The sequence below is a fragment of the Clupea harengus genome, chromosome 3 (genome assembly GCF_900700415.2).
Source record: "Clupea harengus chromosome 3, Ch_v2.0.2, whole genome shotgun sequence".
NCBI lineage: Eukaryota > Metazoa > Chordata > Actinopteri > Clupeiformes > Clupeidae > Clupea > Clupea harengus.
Window position 1 is genome coordinate 11062763 of NC_045154.1, and position 20000 is coordinate 11082762.

At 44.1% G+C, this 20000-nt stretch overlaps 1 protein-coding gene across 8 annotated transcripts in view; it reads left to right on the top strand.

The window, feature by feature from the left end:
• Positions 1–20000, top strand: part of fgd4a (FYVE, RhoGEF and PH domain containing 4a) — a 61510-nt gene that overhangs the window by 17809 nt on the left and 23701 nt on the right. For 5 of the 8 annotated variants that reach the window (XM_031564549.2, XM_031564551.2, XM_031564554.2 and 2 more), the window contains exon 2: positions 12422–12505. The exons of 1 other annotated variant lie outside the window; for it this stretch is intronic. In XM_031564549.2, the coding sequence (XP_031420409.1) occupies positions 12422–12505 (84 nt within the window). Of the gene's footprint in view, positions 1–5059; positions 5411–12421; positions 12506–16701; positions 16784–20000 lie in introns of those variants that run through there. 2 more of the 8 variants (XM_042703643.1, XM_042703640.1) reach the window with 2 other exon arrangements.

Below are 20000 nucleotides of genomic sequence, written 5' to 3' on the forward strand. Positions count from 1 at the left end.
TTTTTTTTTTTTTAACTTCAGATCAGTCTGCTTTTAGTTCTGCTCTGGCGCAGCATATCATAAAACTGAATGAACATAAAAACTGAACTCTAGCCTACATGTTGCAGCCAGCAATATCAGACCCCAAGGAACTCAAATGTTTAAAAAGTTGTTTTTAAAACCTTCGCTCTATATTATCATTATAATAAATGGCAACTTTTTGTGTTCATTTTATATTCGTTCCATATTATAATATTCCAGGAATGCATTCTCTATACATCATAATTTGATCACATTTGGATTTGGACTACAGGATTTTAAATAAACTGAAATAGAGGAGAGGGCCACAATGTCATCTCAGACTGATGGGCCATGACCTTTGACATCGGGGAGTGGGGACTCACCTGTGAATTACACCTATCTCATCCAAATGCATGGTACAGGCGTCATTCCAAACGTATAGAGGTTTAATAACCAAACTAAATGAAACTGATGAATGCTTTTTAAAACACAAAGCATGTCTTTTTTTTTTAAACGTCTCAGCGCCTCTGTGAATCGGATTTTGAAAACTGAGTTTACAGTTGGTTTAACCAAAAATGATAATAATGCTGTTCTTACTGCTGTCTCAGGTTATTGTTGCTGAGTCTGTCCTCCGAGTGGTAGGAGAGTCAAACCTGTCTCTCGTAGGGCGAAGCGTTAGCATGCACGTGACTGCATTCTTGCCGAAATGCAACAGTTCCCTCATAAATCTACAAATATGCACACAACCATTTACACTTATTCAGTACTAAACACACACACACACACACACACACAATCTCTCGCTCTCTCGCTCTCTGTCAGACACACACACACACACACACCCACACACACACACACACACACACACACACACACACACATACACACATACACACATACACACACACACACACATACAGCGGCATTGTTAAAAGTGTGTGTGGAAGTCCCCAGGCCAGAACTAATTGTGTGGGTGTTTAATGAGGGCAGCAAGGGGCCCCAGAGAGAGGGCCCCTGGAGAAAAGGAGAGGGCTGGGAGAAGGACTGCCACTGAGAAAGAGAGGGAGGGAGAGAGAGAGAGAGAGAGAGAGAGAGAGAGAGAGAGAGAGAGAAAGAGAGGGAGGGAGAGAAAGAGACTGACCCTCCATTGCTCATTTGACACAGCAGTGCCTGGTGGCTAAGTCACAGGAAGAGCCTTGTCAGGTTCCATTAGAGATGGGAAGAGCTGAGAAGAGGTAGGAGGTAGGGAAAGGGAATGACAGGAAACCAGATGAAGAAACGAGAAGTGATGATGCGACTACAGACCAGGAGTGGAGGGTACAGGAAATAAATGGTGTGAAACCAACGGCATTAGTGCTGAGGTTTTGTGTGCGTGTCTGTAAGTGTGTGTGTGGGTGTTTGCATCCAGAGAACTGTTGACAGTTCATCGCACTCTTCTTCATAATGACTAACTCAAAAGGGCATACAGCAATGGGCCTACAATACAATATGTACCACTTTAAACTCACTGGTATATTAGAAAATCACTCAGAATTTATAATTAACTCATCAAACACCGACATCATCGACAGATGACAGAATCCCAAAAGACATACATTAGTGGTACTACTCTAGTTATATAATATATATATACGTGTTTAAGCAGCAAAAAGGAGTTCTGTTCCAAAACTAGCAAGCTAACTACCTAAAAGGCATGCAAAAACCTTGCAAAAACCACCAACAGCCCAGTTGACACTGATAGAAGCTTGTCAACGCACATTCAAAAAAATAAGTTGTTCAAATTACTTAATATTGTTATGTCAATGATTTCCACATAACTGAGTTGTGTTCAAACTAATTTAATACTATTATTACAGAGGAAATAACTAACTTATGTGAAACCAACAAGACTGTATTAAGTAATTACAATATTATTTGGTCAAGTTAGCCTTAATTGATCAGGCAGTGTTCATCCAACTAAACAGACCTTCATTACACTGACCTAACTCACTGATGTAATTCTAACTCAACTGGATTTACTAACACCAACTGAACAACTCCTTGTAGTTCCAACTTAACTGACTTGAATAAGCAGTACCTAAATGGTTTTCATTGTTATAAAGCCTAGTTATGTCAAAAATGTCCACACAATGTAGTTATGTAAATTCAAATCACAATACAAACAAACAAGGCTGACTTCAGTCAGTTTATTGTTGCACATTGATGCACACATGCATATATTAGGTGGCGACACACTCACACACTCAGGCGGAGGATGCCGTGAATTTGACTTTTGCATTTCCCCATCCCGGACTGTCCTTCCTCCAGGACCCCAGCTTTTAAGCACCTGGGGACCAAGTGAAGTGAACCGTCCTTCTTGGTCAGGGATTGATACGAGAGTGTGATGTTGGGGTCCTTGTGGACACTGTGAGAACATGCAAACTCGACACAGAAAGGCCCGGGAGATACGTAGCCCACCTGAACACTGAAGGTCTGGGGAGGACCTGCCCCCTGAACCAACAGTGCCCCATGCGGGAATCGAACCCATGACCTTCTTGCTGTGAGGCGACAGTGCAAGCACCTGAGCCACCATGCCATACCTTGGTTCTGTAATATTGTTTATTACCAATGGAAAACGACAACCATCATGTGATATCAACGTGATATCATTCAACACATACCAAACTCTGGGTGTGGTAAAGAAAGCATTATTAGTTTTATATAAAATGATTATTTATTAGTAATTGAGCTTTTACATGCATCTTCAAGGACTGTCAGGCAAACCATCTACATTTAGTTATCAAATATTGAAATGTATTATATGGCAACGACAGTACGAACATTCTGATTGGCTAATGCCTAGTCATGCCACCCGGGTATAGCCCTATTCACCGGTTGATAAGGATCCTTATTGCTCTCTGACGACAAGATCGCTATTTTAATGTATTAATGCTATGTCTGTCAGGTAGCATTTTGTTAATTGGCTAGCTCGTTAGCTAGCTAACATGTACTCATATATGCTTGATTTTCGCAAGACAAATACAGTAGGACCAGCAATATCACTCTTAAACCATGCACTAATGTTTCAACATCACAGAATAAAATATACCAGCTGGGTAAGACCGTGACCTCCAGCACATTAATTTGAACACAGCATCACACTCAAAGTGGATTCAGCTTCTGAGCATGTGCAATGTAAGACCTACAGAAACCCATCTAGGACATTCTTGTATAGAGGTGATTGTGCAATTCACTCAACAGTGTTATGTTGAATTCACTTAGCTGGCTTCTTTTGCTTAAACAAGTTTTCATTTTAAGTTAGACTTACTAAAGTGGACTATGTTTTAAAACCAAACACAGAAATGTTAATTAAATTGAATATAAGTACATTTATTTGATTCAGCAACTCACAGAGTTCACTTTTTTGAGTGCACTAACTTGTGTCTTTTGGCCCTATAACAATGGCAATGTCATGCTGTGAAAGCTTTTCTTCCATTGTTGCAGGGTGTTCAAGCCCGGAACACAGAACTACATAAGGCAGTGGGAAAGACACAGGTGTTTATCTGTCCTTCACATGACCATGCTATCAAAATGAATGTGAGGATGGTTCCAAAACTAGTTGCCTATAAAACCATACCTCAAAAAGTGTCAAATTGTTGCATAGTGTTACTTTAAAGAACAGAAAGAGAGAGAGCAGAGATCAGTGGTGTGGTTGGAATGTGGAAAGGGAACCTTTTGGAAAAGTCGAAACATAAATTAAGTTTTAAATGATATACTGCCTGCATCTGTGTGAGGGTATCTGGATACTGTTAGCTTATGTTGAGACTAATGTGACACATGTGTCCTCCTGACTTGATGTCCATCCCATAGTAACACACAGGTCCCACACAGGTGGGCAGGATGGGCTGACATACGCTTGTTTAAAAAGATGCAAGCACATAGGGAGAAAAACAAACAAATAAAAAATTGGAAAAACAAATTAAGTATCAAACATTCAGAGCCACCCACCTCTGTGAAATGAGAACATTCATAAAACACTGCAAAATGAGGTCTAAAATGCCCCCTAGAAGCAAAATGCCACAAGAGAACGCTATCTTTCCACAGTGGAGAACATAACTGCTTTTGCTATGCAGTAACAGACAGGCAGGATGAGTTAGTGTGTGTGTGTCTGTGTGTGTGGGTAGGTGTGTGGGTAGGTGTGTGTGTGTGTGTGTGTGTGTGTGTGTGTGTGTCCCACTAGTGAAAAATGTGCAGAGTGGGAAAAGTGTAGGTGGTTTCTCTCCACTGCTTCTCTACCTCATCTGCCCTGTCCTCCCCCCCCCTCACTCCCTCTTTCTCTCCCTCTCCCTCTTTCTTCCGTCCCTCTGCGTCCTCTCATTTCCTCTCTGTTCTTCTCTTCTTTCTTTTGGCCTTTCCCCATATTTATCATGCTTCCTTCTCAGTTCTCTGCTTCTCTCTTTCCCATCCACTTACTTCTCCCTCCCCTGCTTCCTTTTCTCTTCCTTCGAACACTTGCTGTTCTTATGACCTGTGATTGCCCTCAAATAATAACGGAAGAGCTCTCTCTCTCTCTCTCTCTCTCTCTCCCTCTTTCCCCCATCTCCTCTGCCTCTTCTGTTTCCTACCCCTCCCGTTGCTCCCCCTCTATTTCCTTTCGTGTCCCCCCTCATCTTTATCCCTCCCTCCTTCCCTCCTTCCCTCGCTCCCTCCCTTCATCACTTCTCTGCTGTGATCAGAGGGCTGGTGGCGGTGGACAAGACCTTGGGGCTTTCAGCACTCCCTCTGCTGCTCTTGCTATCTGTCCCCCTCCCTCACTGGCCCTCCCCTTGTTCGCCACAATAGGGTTGATTGTCTATGCGCCTCACACACACACACACACACACACACACATATAAGCACTCGCACACGCTGGCACATAAAGAAAGGGGTTTTGTGAGTGGCGTTTCCCTGCCATATGCTGCCTTTCCTCAGGAATGTCATTATCTACACACACACACACACACACACACACACACACACACACACACTGCTGCTGAACAAGAGGACTGGGGGTAAGAGGGAGAGAGAAAAAAGGAGGGGTGAGAGAGAGAGAGAGAGAGAAGGTGGGGGAAGTCATTGGGGGAGAGCTAGTTAAAAAGGGGCGGAGTGAAAGAGAGGGCAAGCGAGAGGAGAGGAGAGAGAGAGAGAGGATGCGGTGTGAACCCAGGGAGGGAGCTCTTCACTGTGAGACAGGCTGCTTTGAGCGACTGATACAGACTGAGAGGAAGAGAGAGAGAGAGAGTGCCACACAGAAACAGAAAGATAGAGAGAGAACAAGGGATTGAAAGCGAGCTCTGGATACCCTTGCAGACCAGACACACATACACACACACACACACACAGTCATGCTCATGCTTAGTCTGGGCGTGATGAAGAGGACAACTCGCATCAGGTCAGTGTTATTTTCTCTCTTGCGTTCACACCCTCACATCCACCCTGGTAGCTGCGCTCAGATCAGCTCTTCTGCTGTCAGACAGCTGCTCCCGGTGGGAGAGAGGAGAGGGGTGGGGTGGGGAGATGACTGACCTGGAGTCAGATCAGAATCTGTGAGAGAGACACTGACACAGTCTGGCCGTTGGCTTCAGGGCTGATTTCAGCTCAGAGATGCAGGCTGACTCTTAACAAAGGGGGAAACCGGCTCCGTGCTTGACACAGCAGCTGCAAGCGTGCTCAGCACCAAGCTCCCAGCTGTGTGTGTGTGTGTGTATGAGTGTGTCTGTGTGTGTGTGCGTGGGTAGGTGTGTGTCAGACATGCTAATAGCGGTGGCGTTGCTGCGCTGTGCCGTATATTTCACTGGTGGTGTAGGGCTTTGTTATCCATAGGAGCAGTACACTGCTGAAGGCAGTACACGCAAGGGGAAATGGATATGCATTAGCACACATAAAAAGCAGAGATATAACATATTTATGTACTACTACTACTACACACACACACACACACACACACACACAGACAGACAGATATGTTCAGCTGAGGCAGCCAGGTCAGGCTCCTCTGTGTCGAGCTTTGACCAGACGGGGCGGGGGGCAGGGACGTGTGTGTGTGTGTGTGTGAGCCTTCTGTCACCAGCAGATTAAACACTGAAAGCATCTCTTAAGAGAAGCATTTAGTCTTTGTGTGAATATGTGTGTGTGTGCGTGTGCGGGGAATGGGGGTGGTTGGCTTGGTATACTGGAGTGTGTACTAGTGTGTAGGTGTTTCAGAGTGTGTGGGGGTGCGTTTGATGAAGTGTGTGTGTATGAATGTTGCTCAGCAGTTTTCGTTGTCAATGAGGACCCGTCCATTCTCCTAATGTGTGTGTGCACTGTGGCTGAGCAGAGTGTGTTTATGTATTTGAGTGTGTGTTTATATCGGGAGCGTTAGTAGCTTCTGTAGCATGTGTGAGTGTGTTTGTAGGAGGTGGTCTTGGTCAGCAACATATGCTGTGAATGTGATTAGCATGTTTGAGGATTTCATCGTCTAGTGTGTGTTCATCAGTCGTCCACCATGTGTCTCTATTTGTGTCTGTGTCATATGCCTGTGTCGTGTGACTGTGTTTGCATTTGTTTATGTGTTTCTGTGAAACATTTCTCACTCACAACAGCTCACAACATTAAATCAAAAGAGTGAAAGAACAGTTTGCATTTCTTTGTGTTTGTATATGGCTATGTGTGTCTGCGTGTGTGTTTTTGTCTGTGTTTCTTATGTATGTAGGCACGTGTGTGTGTTCTCCTTTGACCTCAGCTTACAACAGTCAAGCACGGCTTTGCTCAAGTCTTTCCTGTGTGTCTTGAGTGCCTGGACTGCTTTATGGCCGTTAGCCTTTGAAGTATAACCAGTACTGTAAACAGGTAGCTTAACACAGTCTGCTCTTTCCTGCGACATACAAAACCCTCACAATAGTGAGCAAGAGTCTAAGCAAGACAAATACAGACCTCTATGAACTCAGTTTACAGTGTCCAATGCTCTCAGCTTAGGTCTCCCGTGGAACTGTTTTTGAGGTAAAACACAGATTAATGCTTTCCTTCTTCTTTCTCAACTACACAAATACATGTGTTTATGGAGTGATGTAGCAGGGCCATAGTCAATGGCACAAATGCCTGACTGTGTAAAGGATATATTGCGTCAGTGTTTTTTATAGCGAGGTGTATGTGTGAGTACATGCGTGTGTGGCGGAGCACAGTGGTGTGTGTGTGTGTGTGTGTGTGTGTGTGTGTGTGCGTTTGAGCTATGATAATGCTGCTAGCAGTGAGAAGTAAAAAGCAGAAGCTTCTTCAGTATGGGGAAAAGTTTTACATTTGAAAGAGGAAGTGTATTCTTTTCTAGTCGTCTTATTGGTCCCCTCACATTACAAGTGCAAACACACGCACATACACACACACACACACACACACACACACACACACACACACACACACACACACACACACACACACATAACTCTCAGCGGACAGTCAAGTTCTAACACAATTTAGTTTTGCTTTTGTTTTTGTTTATCACATGAGCTTCCTTAACTCCTTACAACGGTGATCATGTGCACTGTAATGATCACAGACAGTTTACTAATCTATACACAGATATGCAGAGCTTTTAAATGGGGAAAGTTGATGACTCATTTCTCTGAAGCCCTCTCACACACTCACAACAAACACACACACACACACACACACACACACACACACACACAAACACACTTTTACAGTGGGTGAGGAGTTTAGAGCCCAACAGGCCCAGTTTTCGTGTCATCCCTAGACAGAGGGCAGAGCCTAGGGACCTTGCGTGACAGAGGACTGTTTGGGAAGCATCTACTTATTGAAGGGTTACCTCTTCCTCTTTCTTTCCTCTCGGGTTCATAATGAGGGGCAGAGAGAGGGGGGGAGACATAGAGAATGTGATAGAGAGAGAGACATAGAGAAAGAATGAGAGAGAGAGAGATATACAGAAAGAGAATGAGACATAGAGAAAGAATGAGAGAGAGAGACATATAGAAAGAGAATGAGATAGATAGAAAAAAAGACTAAATGGGGGGCATCATCAGTCAATCACCTCCTGGTTTCTCTCGACATTCTGGCCCCCGCGCCCACGGCTCCGTCCCGCTGCCGCGCTCCCCCTCGCGTCATTAACAGCCATGATGCCTTGCAATTTATAGCTCGAGCCAGGCCACATCACACGATCCGATGGGATATTTCGGTTTTGAAGCCGGTGTTTAGGGTGGCAGGCGGCGGGCCAGGATGGGTCCCCTCCTTCCCTAATCTCAAGGGACTGGTGTGGGGTTGAGCCTTCGGTGGCCTCTGATGAGGGGTTATAGGGGAAAAGAGGGGGAAGGGAATGAGCGGGTAGCGGGGAAGGGTGGAAGGGTGGTGGTTTGGAACACGGCCCATGTCTGCCAGCTAGTAGGAAGGAGGCTCCTGCCAGAGCGCCCAGAGAGAGAGAAAATCCCAGGCTTGGATGGGTGAATGAGCGTGAGTGTGTGTGCTTTCTGTGACTGACCATGTCTCGCTGTGTGTGTGTGTGTGTGTTGTGTGTGTGTGTGTGTGTGTGTGTGTGTGTGTGTGTGTGTGTGTGTGTGTGTGTGTGTGTGTGTGTGTGTAGATGTGGATGTGGATGTGGATGTGGATGTGGATGTGTTTATGCGTGTTTGTGGCTCTATGTTGAAATGATTGCCTGTAATTTGTGGATGCCTGTTTCTCTATATATGTGAATTCTCTGAGACTCTCCTGTAGGGCATTAGAATGGATTTGATGGCTCCAGTCCAGCCCCATAAAATCACAACAGATCTGGCCCTCCTCACTTACATAACCCAATTACTCTGCAGGGTAGATCAGAAGGGGAAAAAAGTTTTCATGGCTGAATGCTTGCACACTGCAGACTGTTTACTTATGGTGTGATCTGTCACCATTCTGTGATGCTTGTTGTCAACAACTGATATAAATCATTATTACATAATCAATATGCAATGTTTATTGAAGTCGTGGCCTTATTAATTAGAGCTTTAAACCAGACTACCCTTGTTTAATGTCTGTGAGTGATTTATAAACGTCGGGACAGTTCCTGTGGTACCGCTTACCTCTTTGATGTGCAGTTCGGCTTCCACCTCAGAGATCATGAGAACCGGTTTGTGACAATGGGAAGTCAAGGCATGCTAACCATAAACACGTACACACACACACCCACGCACGCACACCATCAGACATAAGAGCACTTTGTTCACAAAGGACCCAACCTGCTGTGTGAGGACAGTGTGTGAAATGCTCTCTGAGGTTTTTGCTGTGTAGGTGATAGCCATGAAGGAGAGTGTGTCAGAGTAAGTGTGTGAGTGTGTGAGTGTGAGTGTGACAAAGGATGGACAGGCGTTTGTTTCTCGGTGGCCGGGTCACAACCATTCCTGTGTGGAGAGGAGGTTACGCAGGTAACAGCTTTCAATGGTTTTCCATTTTTCATGTCACATACACACACACACACACACACACAGACACACAGACACACACGGACACACATATGCATAATCACATGTTTGTGGTGTTGAGAGTTGGAAGAGTGTTTTGAGAGAGCAATGCTTCAAAATTGCTTTAGAGTATGTATACACTCTTGCACTATAGTACAAGTATAGTACATGTAGAGACTGTTGCACAGGAAGTAGGTGCTCTGGAACGAATCTGTGCTGGACCTGGGCTGGATCGCTTGCACACTCAGCTGCTGTCATGGAGATAACCACAACATAGCTCCGATAGGCACTGATTTCACAGAGATATGATCTCTCAGAGTGTGTCACTCTGTGTGTGTGTGTGTGTGTGTGTGTGTGTGTGTGTGTGTGTGTGTGTGTGTGTGTGTGTGTGTGTGTGTGTGTGTGTGTGTGTGTGTGTGTGTGTGTGTGTGTGTGTGTGTGTGTGTGTGTGTGTGTGTGTGTGTGTGTGTGTGTGTGTGTGTGTGTGTGTGTGTGTAAGTGTGAGAGAGACCCACTCTGCCTTTGGGAGTCCTGCTAAGTGATGTGTTGTGGCTGGCAGCGTGTGTTTGGTCTGATGCTGTAAATCATCTACACACACTGCTCTAGAGTGTGTTTTGTTTAGAGAGAGAGAGAGAGAGAGAGAGAGAGAGAAAGATAGCAAGAGACAAAGAGAGTGTGATAGAGTGAGAGTGAAGATGAACACCATAGATAAGTGGAGGCAGAATCGACTATTTGAGAGAACGAGAGAAATGGGTATTGGCTCTTCTGTGTGTGTGTGTGTGTGTGTGTGTGTGTGTGTGTGTGTGTTTGTGTGTGTTGTTTTCACACAGGATACATTTCTGTGCATTCATTAGGTGTGTGTGTGTGAATGTGTGTCTTTGTGCTAGCTAATCAAATGTCACATAATGTAGGTATGCTGTAGGTTATGTTAGTCAGGTATGCTGTGTCTGCCCCAGAGGGCAGGTGTGGGGGATAGCCCCATCTTATAACAAGATATCTCTTTGTTTTGTGTGTGTGTGTGTGTGTGTGTGTGTGTGTGTGTGTGTGTGTGTGTGTGTGTGTGTGTGTGTGTGTGTGTGTGTGTGTGTGTGTGTGTGTGTGAGTATGTTATGGAAAATCATGGGATATAGTCTGCTGGGAAGACTGTCTGTGAATTAATGAGCCCTTATTTACAATCCATGATATTCCTCTGTGTACACACACTCACGCACACGCACACACACACACACACACACACACACACAAACAAGCATAAACATGCCCTCTCAAAACGGTTTCTCTTTCTCCCGCTTCAATGAGGCCAGATTAGTGATAGTACTAAGCACAGACACACACACTCACACACACCCGTATACCCGTGCACATACACACACAGATACACACACACACATGCACACAAACACACACTCAAACAGGGTCATATATATCTTTGTCTATTAAGGTCCCTGATGAAAGCTGCTGGTCATTTTATCGCTAGTTAAAATCACTCTCTGGCTCGTATGCTTCCAGAGGGGGTATTCAATGACCCTCGCTGCCATGGCAACACTTCCTCATTGTAACAGTAACCCTGGTGAAAGCATAGGTCATAAGTATGGAAGCTGATAGAAAAGGTGAAAGGGCAGTCAGTGCCCTTGTGGGGGTGTAATATCTCACAAGCACACACACACTGATTGGACATTGTGGACACAGCTACTGTTACAGCAGACTCATAACCATGCACACATGCACACGCATACACACACTCACACACACACACACATTTATATATATACTGTACATGTGTGTGTGTGTCTTGCCTTGTCTGGAGATTAAAGCCTGGCTTTCTCTATCCACCATCTGGAGCCTCAAAGCCCTGAGTGCTTGTACTGTCTGGTGCTATCTTGTGCTTCTCTTTCTCTCTGTGTCAAACAGACACACACACACAACTTCCTTATTTTACAGAGTATAACACACACTCTCTCTCACACACACACACACATACACAGACAAAAAAAGGGAGACTCCATGTGTGAAGTAATGCAGTGAAGCGAGCAGTTATCACTGCTCTATTAGCTGGAGCACCAGTGTGTCACTAGGGCCAGCAATGTGCAATCTCTCTCTCACTCATTCTCGCTCCCTCTCTACTTTGCCTTTTCTGTCTCTGTTTATATATGTGTGTGTGTGTGTGTGTGTGTGTGTGTATGCTGTGTCTATGTGCATGTGTGTGTGCGTGTGTGTGTGTCTATGTGTGTGTGTGTGTGTGTGTGTGTGTGTGTGTGTGTGTGTGTGTGTGTGTGTGTGTGTGTGTGTATGTATATGTCAGTCTGTGCACATATGTTAAGCAGGTGGTGAGGGTCTGAAACATGCTGCGTATGCATGTGTATTAGGCATGTGTGTGTGTGTGTGTGTGTGTGTGTGTTTGTGTGTGTGTGTGTGTGTGTGTGTGTGTGTTGTTCAGGAAGTCTCTGCATCATTTGTGTGTAACAGTTTCTCTTTAATCTTTTATGTGCATGTAAAATTGCCCTTTGAGGGTACCAGGAATCCCTGGGGTGAATATGGCCCAGATATCAGAGATGCATTCATCAAGGGCTCCTGCACAGGATCAGCCAAACCTAGGGGTTCCACTGTGTGTGTGTGTTCTCTAGGAGAATTGTGTGAAATAAATACAGAGACCAATCTTCAGTGGATACATACGGTTTTAAGTTCAAAGGGAGCTCAACTTAACAATACACTTACACTCTCTCTCTGTGTTTCTCTTTCTCTCTCTCTCTCTCTCTCTCTCTCTCTCTCTCTCTCACACACGCACACACACACACACACATGCATACTGCATCCACACACTGACTCGTTCACTCAAAAACTCATACTCTTCAGAGTAAAAGTACATGTTATGGTTGAACCCTGTAGATTTCTACAGCTGCTCCTCCTCTTAGCTGTAGGTGTTGGTGCTTAATGAACTGATTTGACTGTGTGTGTGTGTGTGTGTATGTGTTTTGCAGAGAGGGCAGCCAGGCACAGCTGTTTCACCTCTGAGAGCTCAGAGAAAGAGCCGTGTGTTGTGGTGAAGATCGCTCACACCCAAGGTAGGAACATCCCTAGAGGTCCTTACCGTCCTCCAAACATTCTGCCTCTCTGCTTACCTAAATATTAGTCTTGTATCCCTCCTAATCCCCACATTTCCTGTCTCTTCTTAGTCATTCCTATTTAGTCCACACTCTTTATACGTGTATACTGTATCTTCTTGTAGGACACATTAGTCAGGAAGTGAGCTATAGTCTCTAAAAGGAGTAAACCAGCTACTCAAAAAACTAGCATGGATTGTTCCATTCTCCCATCCTTATTCAGATAAAGTGATAACCTTAACTATCAAAGTTACAATTAGACTATAATACCTTTGTGTAAGTGTGTTTGTGTGTGTGTGTGTGTGTGTGTGTGTGTGTGTGTGTGTGTGTGTGTGTGTGTGTGTGTGTGTGTGTACCTGCAATCTGTGATTAGGAAAATACACATCCATGACTTTGTCAATAGGCATTTTTTATTGAGGTGTGCATACGTCAATGGGTGTGTTTGTACAAGCATTTATGCATGCATGTGTATTTTAAGAACAATGTTAATCATCAGATATGTACACGTGTTTTCCCCAGTGTGTGGGAGCCCACTTAAAATACTTTACATTCCTCTACGCTCAAAAGCGTATGTGCCTCAGTGACAAGATTTACATTTTTCATTGATGCATAAAGGTCTAAGTTACGTGCTCAAATACTTTTCACATTTTACAGTGAGTGCTGTTTATATAAGTTAATTTGAACTATTCAGCAAACATTCGTTAACTGTTAAAAAAAAAAAAATGTATCCGTTCTATTTTTTACATGAATGGCCTCTTGGCAGACCATAAAGAATACCAGATCCTTGTGGGATACTATCTGCATATCCAGTATTGCTACAAAATTATATGCCCTTGATGGATCTATTCTTAATCTTAGACATTGTTGCTTTCAATCTCCCTTTCTCTCCATGCTGGAGGTATTGACTTGTTCTCCCTCGCTGCTGTGGTACTGTGGTAATGTTAATGAATAGAGACTTAAATGGAACTTGTGCTGTGTTTGTAAGTGCAGGGTGGACTGGGTGGTCAGGTGTGAACGCCCTCTGGGGTCTGGTTGGTTGCTGGGTGAAACCTTTAAATGGGTGGGGTGAAACCACAGGGGAAGGCAGCGTTGGGTGGGGCTGGGGACTGCGTGAGGGAGAGTCAGAGAGAGAGAGAGAGAGAGAGAGAGAGAGAGTCGGAGAAAGACAGACATATATACAGACGGGGAGGGAAAGACAGGCAGTGAGAGAGAGAGAGGGAGAGGAGTCAGACCAGTTCAGCTGGTCCGGTGCAGCATTGCAGAGCTGACCGGGCCCTCCCTAGGAAAAACACAAAAACATAGTTTAGCTGATTCTGTGCTGATGATGTCACCAGTGTTTGCCAGTGCCAGTGTCACTAGTGTATTTGAGCTGCAAAGTCTTCTCTCTCAGACTACAGTCCCAACTCGGGTCCCAACACAGAAAAGCTTGGGACTGATTTTGATTTAGGAGTGCAGGTGGGATGTGGTTTTATATGTATAAAATGAATAATAGAATAGACTTGTTGTTCATAAACTACAGAATGGTATTTGTACTAGGAGCAAGGAATAGCCCATGTTATACATAAATAGATGCAAGATTGTTAGTTTTTACGCATGGTACATTTTCATGGGAGCAGGCACGAGTGAAAAAAAACATCCACCTCTGGGAATTTTCAGGCGGGAATGGGACAAAACACAGACACACACAGAGACACTCAAAAACACTGTAGTCTGAAAGTGGAGACTTTTGAGGTCCAAGAGAAAAGATTGAAGAAGTGAGAAATGGATGTAGGAAGGGAAGAAAGTGAATGAGAGAGACAAATGAGCAGAAAAGTAGTGAAAAAGGGAGGAAAAAAGAAAGTCTCTCTCTCCCACTGAGTCTCTCCTAACCAGATTAAAGCAAATCAGATCTGCTTCAAGAGCGTGTGGAATTCAGTAAACACTTTAATGAAGTTTCACAGGAAGGTGTGCATGTGTGTGTGTGTGTGTGTGTGTGTGTGTGTGTGTGTGTGTGTGTGTGTGTGAGTATGTTATGGAAAATCATGGGATATAGTCTGCTGGGATATGTGTGTATGTATATATATATATATATGTGTGTATGTGAGAGAAATGAGAGATAGAGTGTGTGTGAGCAATTTACATGCCACTGTGAATGTACATGTGTGAAGAATCAGCATGCCTGTGTGTGTGTGTGTGTGTGTGTGTGTGTGTGTGTGTGTGTGTGTGTGTGTGTGTGTGTGTGTGTGTGTGTGTGTGTGTGTGTGTGTGCATGTGTGTGTGTGTATGCATGTGCACTGATGTGGTCGTGAATTCTAACTTGTTATTTACTTTATTTTTGTAGCTTGTTTTTAGTGCCTGTAAAGCTCTAGGGCTGGTTCCTCAGTAGGTCGAGTCATCTTATCACGCTGACTGATACGTTACTTTAACTGGTTTTACTCGGATGTTTATTTTAATTTTTCTTTACAAATTGACACTTTTTGTGTGCGCACAGAAAAGCATGTGGCATGCTGATACTTAGCTGGACATGTGTCATTAACAGCGGAAGGTTAATTGATTTCACTGGAACAGTAAAAAATGTACACACGCACACACACACACACACACACAAAGAAACACACACACAAAACATACACACACACAGACGCACATTGTGTTTGCTTGAAACCCAGAGCATTTGTACAGTTAAAAAACAGGGCCACTTCATCATTTCATCTTCATTCTTCACCACAGTAACAGGCTATCTTAGATTCCTGTGCAACTGGCCTTCTTTAAGAACAGATGTTCGTGACCTTTGACACTGCTGGTGAATAGTATATGTAACCTGCATTGTGTAGACAAGCACAGTCCTGCACTGGACAGTCTCGGACAAGGGAGGCGGCCCTGCTAGTATGGAGGCTGAAACCCCTGGGTGAGTGAGGTTTACTCACTGCACAGCACTGTACCTGCTGGCTACGGCTACATGCATACAACACACAACTAGAACATAATGGGACATTGCAACTTCAAGAGACACGGTCACTTTAGCATGCGGTTGTGTGTGTGTGCATGTGTGCTTGAGTGTGTGTGTGTGTGTGTGAGAGAGAGAGAGAAGGAGAGAGAATGTGGGGACATTATTTGGTTTGTTTTACAAACTGCACATAGTTCCACAAGTGTAATCCAAGTTTCTCCAAAATTGCTTTAAAGCAGCAATACGGAGTTCTTTTCCAAAACTAGCAAGGTAACTACCTAAAAGGTATGCAAACACCACCAACAGCCCAGTTGACACTGATAGTAGCTTGCCAACACACTAACTGGTATCTTTTGGCAGTAAAGCTAGCTATGTCATTCTGTGAAAAGCTTTTCTTCCATTTTTGCAGGGTATTCCAGCCCGGTTCACAGAACTACATAGAGCATATCCTGGATGGCTAGTGGGAAAGACACAGGTGTTTATCTGTCCTTCACATGACCATATGCTATCAAAGTTAATTTGAGGATGGTACCAAAACTAGTTGCCTTTAAATCCACACCTCAAAAAGGGTCAAATTGTTGCATAGTGTTACTTTAATTCACACGCAGGATCCTATAGCCTTTGGCCTTCCATCCATCTGTGCCAGTCTGCTAGTCATTGTGAAAGCAGTAGCGGAGCCGTGCCCCTGTCTGGTGTTGACGGTGCAGACGGTGCAGACCTGGGGCTGTGTGGTATTGTCCTCTGTGAGAATCCTGTCACACTGCTTCCTCAGGCACACCAGTACATTTCATCACAGTCTCCTCACTATGACAACCTGTGGCTGTGTTGGGTAACACACAAAGACACAGATGTATTCTGTGTGTGTGTGTGTGTGTTTGTGTGTGTGTGTGTGTGTGTGTGTGTGTGTGTGTGTGTGTTTGTAGAAAAGGGGGAGTTATGGTTCAATTTTTGTGTGTGTATGTTAGTGTGTCCATGTGTGTATACATAATTAAATGCAGCCGGCTGATTTACCCTATCAAGGTTAAAGTGTGTAGATGTGTCGTGTGTGTGTGTGTGTGTGTGTGTGTGTAGGTGAGCGAGTGAGGTGTATGACCGCAAAGACACGGAGAGGAGGGAGTTAGAGGTGTTTCGCTTCTCTGTGGGTGGATTATGTGTCGTTACTAGTAGGCTTGTCTAATCACAAGAAGGGTTTGTCTGAAAGACTCTCTCTCCTCCCACACCTCTTTAATCAGTTGTTCCTCTCCCACACATCTCTCTCTCTCTCTTCCTTTTTCATATTGGACTATATTGACTAAATCACATCACAGAAAAGCGTGAGTTATGTTTACACTTTTCCCTATACAAATGTATTCACATCCATTCTGTTTGTCATGATCCTGTGTGCTCTAACGAAAGCACAACATAATTCACTGTGTGCCTTCTCTGTAAGACAGTACAAGTTAGATCAAAGCGCTGACTGAAAATACATGTAATGGAGACAGTGATACTTTCTTGTTATCAGGTTGAATGCCGTTTTCGACTCGGTTGGTAAATGTATGTAAAGGTACATTTGAAAAGGGTTTGTACAGCATGTGATTTATGCTTTTCAGCACACACACAGCATGGGTGTGAGAGTGAGACTGATTTCTATTGACTTGTCTTCACACGTTTGCCATGACATTAGGCAGGGTTGTGGCAGTGTTTGTGACAGGGTTGTGGCACTGTTTGTGACCAGGTTGTAGCATGGTTTGTGACCAGGTTGTGGTATTTTTTACAATAGGGGTTTGGCCAGGGTGTGTGTTTCCATCTCCATGTTGGACTTTAAGCTTGAAATGCCTCAAGAGAGTCTTTATCTCACCCAGGACTTGACCCACTGAGAGTGCGAGTAAAGTTTGAGAAATAGACCACCAGGGATCTTTGCCCTCTTTCTTGCCCAATTCTTTCTTGTTCTGTTTTTCATATATCTCACCTGGTCCATTATTTATATTGCTGTGAATGCAATGAATATGCTCTGTTGCTAGGAGTGTGAGAAAATCTTTCATGTTTGTTCCGGTCCATTGCATACTTAATTGTGTTGTTTGAACAACAGAAGCCAAGAGCAGAAGTGTTGTGTTTATAGATACGATGTGTAGCAAAGGCCAAAGTAAATGAAGAAGTTTTGCCTGGACGTAGTTCATGTGGTGGATGCATGCTTGATATTTTTGTACCGGGCACACATAGACACAGACACACACACACACACAGACACACAGACACAGACACACACACACACACACACACACACACACACACACACACACACACACACACACACACACACACACACACACACACACACACACATAGAGTGAAAACAAAGAGCAGTAGTTGTCGGGTTATTGGTAATTGAGCCTGATACACGTGAGTATCACCATTAGAGTGAAAGGAATGAGGATGCAAGATGACCACGAGATAAAAAGGGGAAAAAAAAGATAAAGTTGTCATGGTTTTATGACTGCAAGGTTTCCTCATTACACTTACTAATTACTGATTACTATTACTAATGTTGTCATGATTCATTATTTGATTGTACCTCCCATATGGCAAAGGTCTGTAAAAACATATCAGGAACCCACTTGTTATGTACAATACATAAAAATGTATATACATACAGTATATTTATTCATTGTTGATGTATATACAATTGGCCATAATTATGTGTGTTAACTATTTTTTCTTAGCGGAAGTAACAAACAACAACATCATTAAAATGGGATATTTTAGAGCGGGATAAAGTACAGTCTGCTGGTTAGTATCGGAAAATAATGCACTGGGGCTGGTGTGTTCAGATTCAGCATGCGAGAAGTCTTTATGAGATGGGTGAAGGTTGCTGCCGTGTTTGTGACGTGTGTGGGTTAAAGATGAGTGACACGTACTGAAAGGCCACACCTTGCTTGCGAGCCCTACCTGTCAGTCGTTTAAAATATGGAGGCATATGCACATTGCACACATGCATCAGAACTGACGTCAGATTCTGTGTGTGTTTGCTATGTGTTGACTGGACTTTGATGATAAATGTGTGTGTGTGTGTGTGTGTGTTTGTGTGTGTGTGTGGGTGTTACATTTTGCTAATGTTAAGGGGCCGGTTGTTCTCGTTTGACCCCAAAGAGCAACCCCAGAGACCACAGGTCATTTACCAGAGGCTTGAGAAAGGGGAAAAAGGCCTCAAGTTAGTGTGAACTACACCAGTTTGTTTGCCTGAGTGATTCAGCTATTTTGCTGCTGGTCCCATTACCTGAATCAGCAGTTTTGAATAAGTTAGCGGAGAGTTCAGAGTAAAAGGCCCTGTAGTATTCTGGCCATAATAAAACACTGAATTCTGTTATTTGGGTAAGGCACTGTGCACTGCTCAGATGTCAGACATTAGCTCTGCGTTCCCCGTTAGCAATTGTTCTGGTTGATAAGTATATGTCAATTATTGACAGCAGGCGCTGGGAAGAGTTCAGTGTCTGAACCAAATGTGAGGACTACAGTGGAAACCATGTGCCATGATATCTATCCATCATGTAATCGTTCAGTGTGTGTGTGTGTGTGTGTGTGTCTGTGTGTGTGTGTGTGTGTGTGTGTGTGTGTGTCTGTGTGTCTGTGTGTGTGTGTATGTGGCGAGTTGTCCACCCAACATTTAAGATTGAATCCTGACCTCCAGGGACTCACTAGCAGGCCCACACACATGCCAATATATGTATACTGTGGTACCCCAAGCTGCACTTGGGGTCCCACTTGGTCTAAAAGTCTGTAAATTGCCTTGGGAAAGGTAATTTACATTACCAGGGCTATGCAGGGCAGGCTCTAGGACCCTGGGGAGGTGCTCTGGGGACTAGGGAGGTCAGGCCATCCACTGATTGCAAGCTCAGGTGCAAATGGTTAGGCTAGTTTGGCACCTGAGCAGCAACTAGTGAGAAAAAGAGTTTTAGACTCAGAGGGAGAAGCAGGACTGACGAGGGAAAGGTTCCAGTAACTTTGTGGGCTTATGGCTTTTGAGTTAAGTTTGATTACCTGAGTTGTAAATGTTAAGAGTTAATAAATGAACCTGTTTTACTGAAAAACACCCTCATCGTGTCGCTTGGAGCACTGGGCGTTCACAATACACACACACACACACACACACACACACACACACACAGGAGCATAAACCTACAACTAAAAAGAAAATCACACAATCACAAAACCACATTCCCCTCATCAGTACACTCTACACAACAAACCCCCACCCCAAAATATCACAAATCAATTCATAATAAGCATATTCATTTTTAACCAGGCCAGCCACCATCCCTTAAGCCCCTCTGTAGATGGAGAGAGGGGACCCCCCTCTGAGACAGACTCCCCTCTGCGTGTCCTCCATGTCCTCTGCTCTGCGAGTGCACTGGAGCACTGGGGATGTTTCCGCTGGACTGGGAGGCAGCTAACATCACTCACTATCTCTGCTTACTTTGCTTTCCCGACTTCTATTCATAACTTCCTTTGCCCTACTCGTCCTCTTTCTCTTTCTTCGCTCTCTATTGCTGTTAT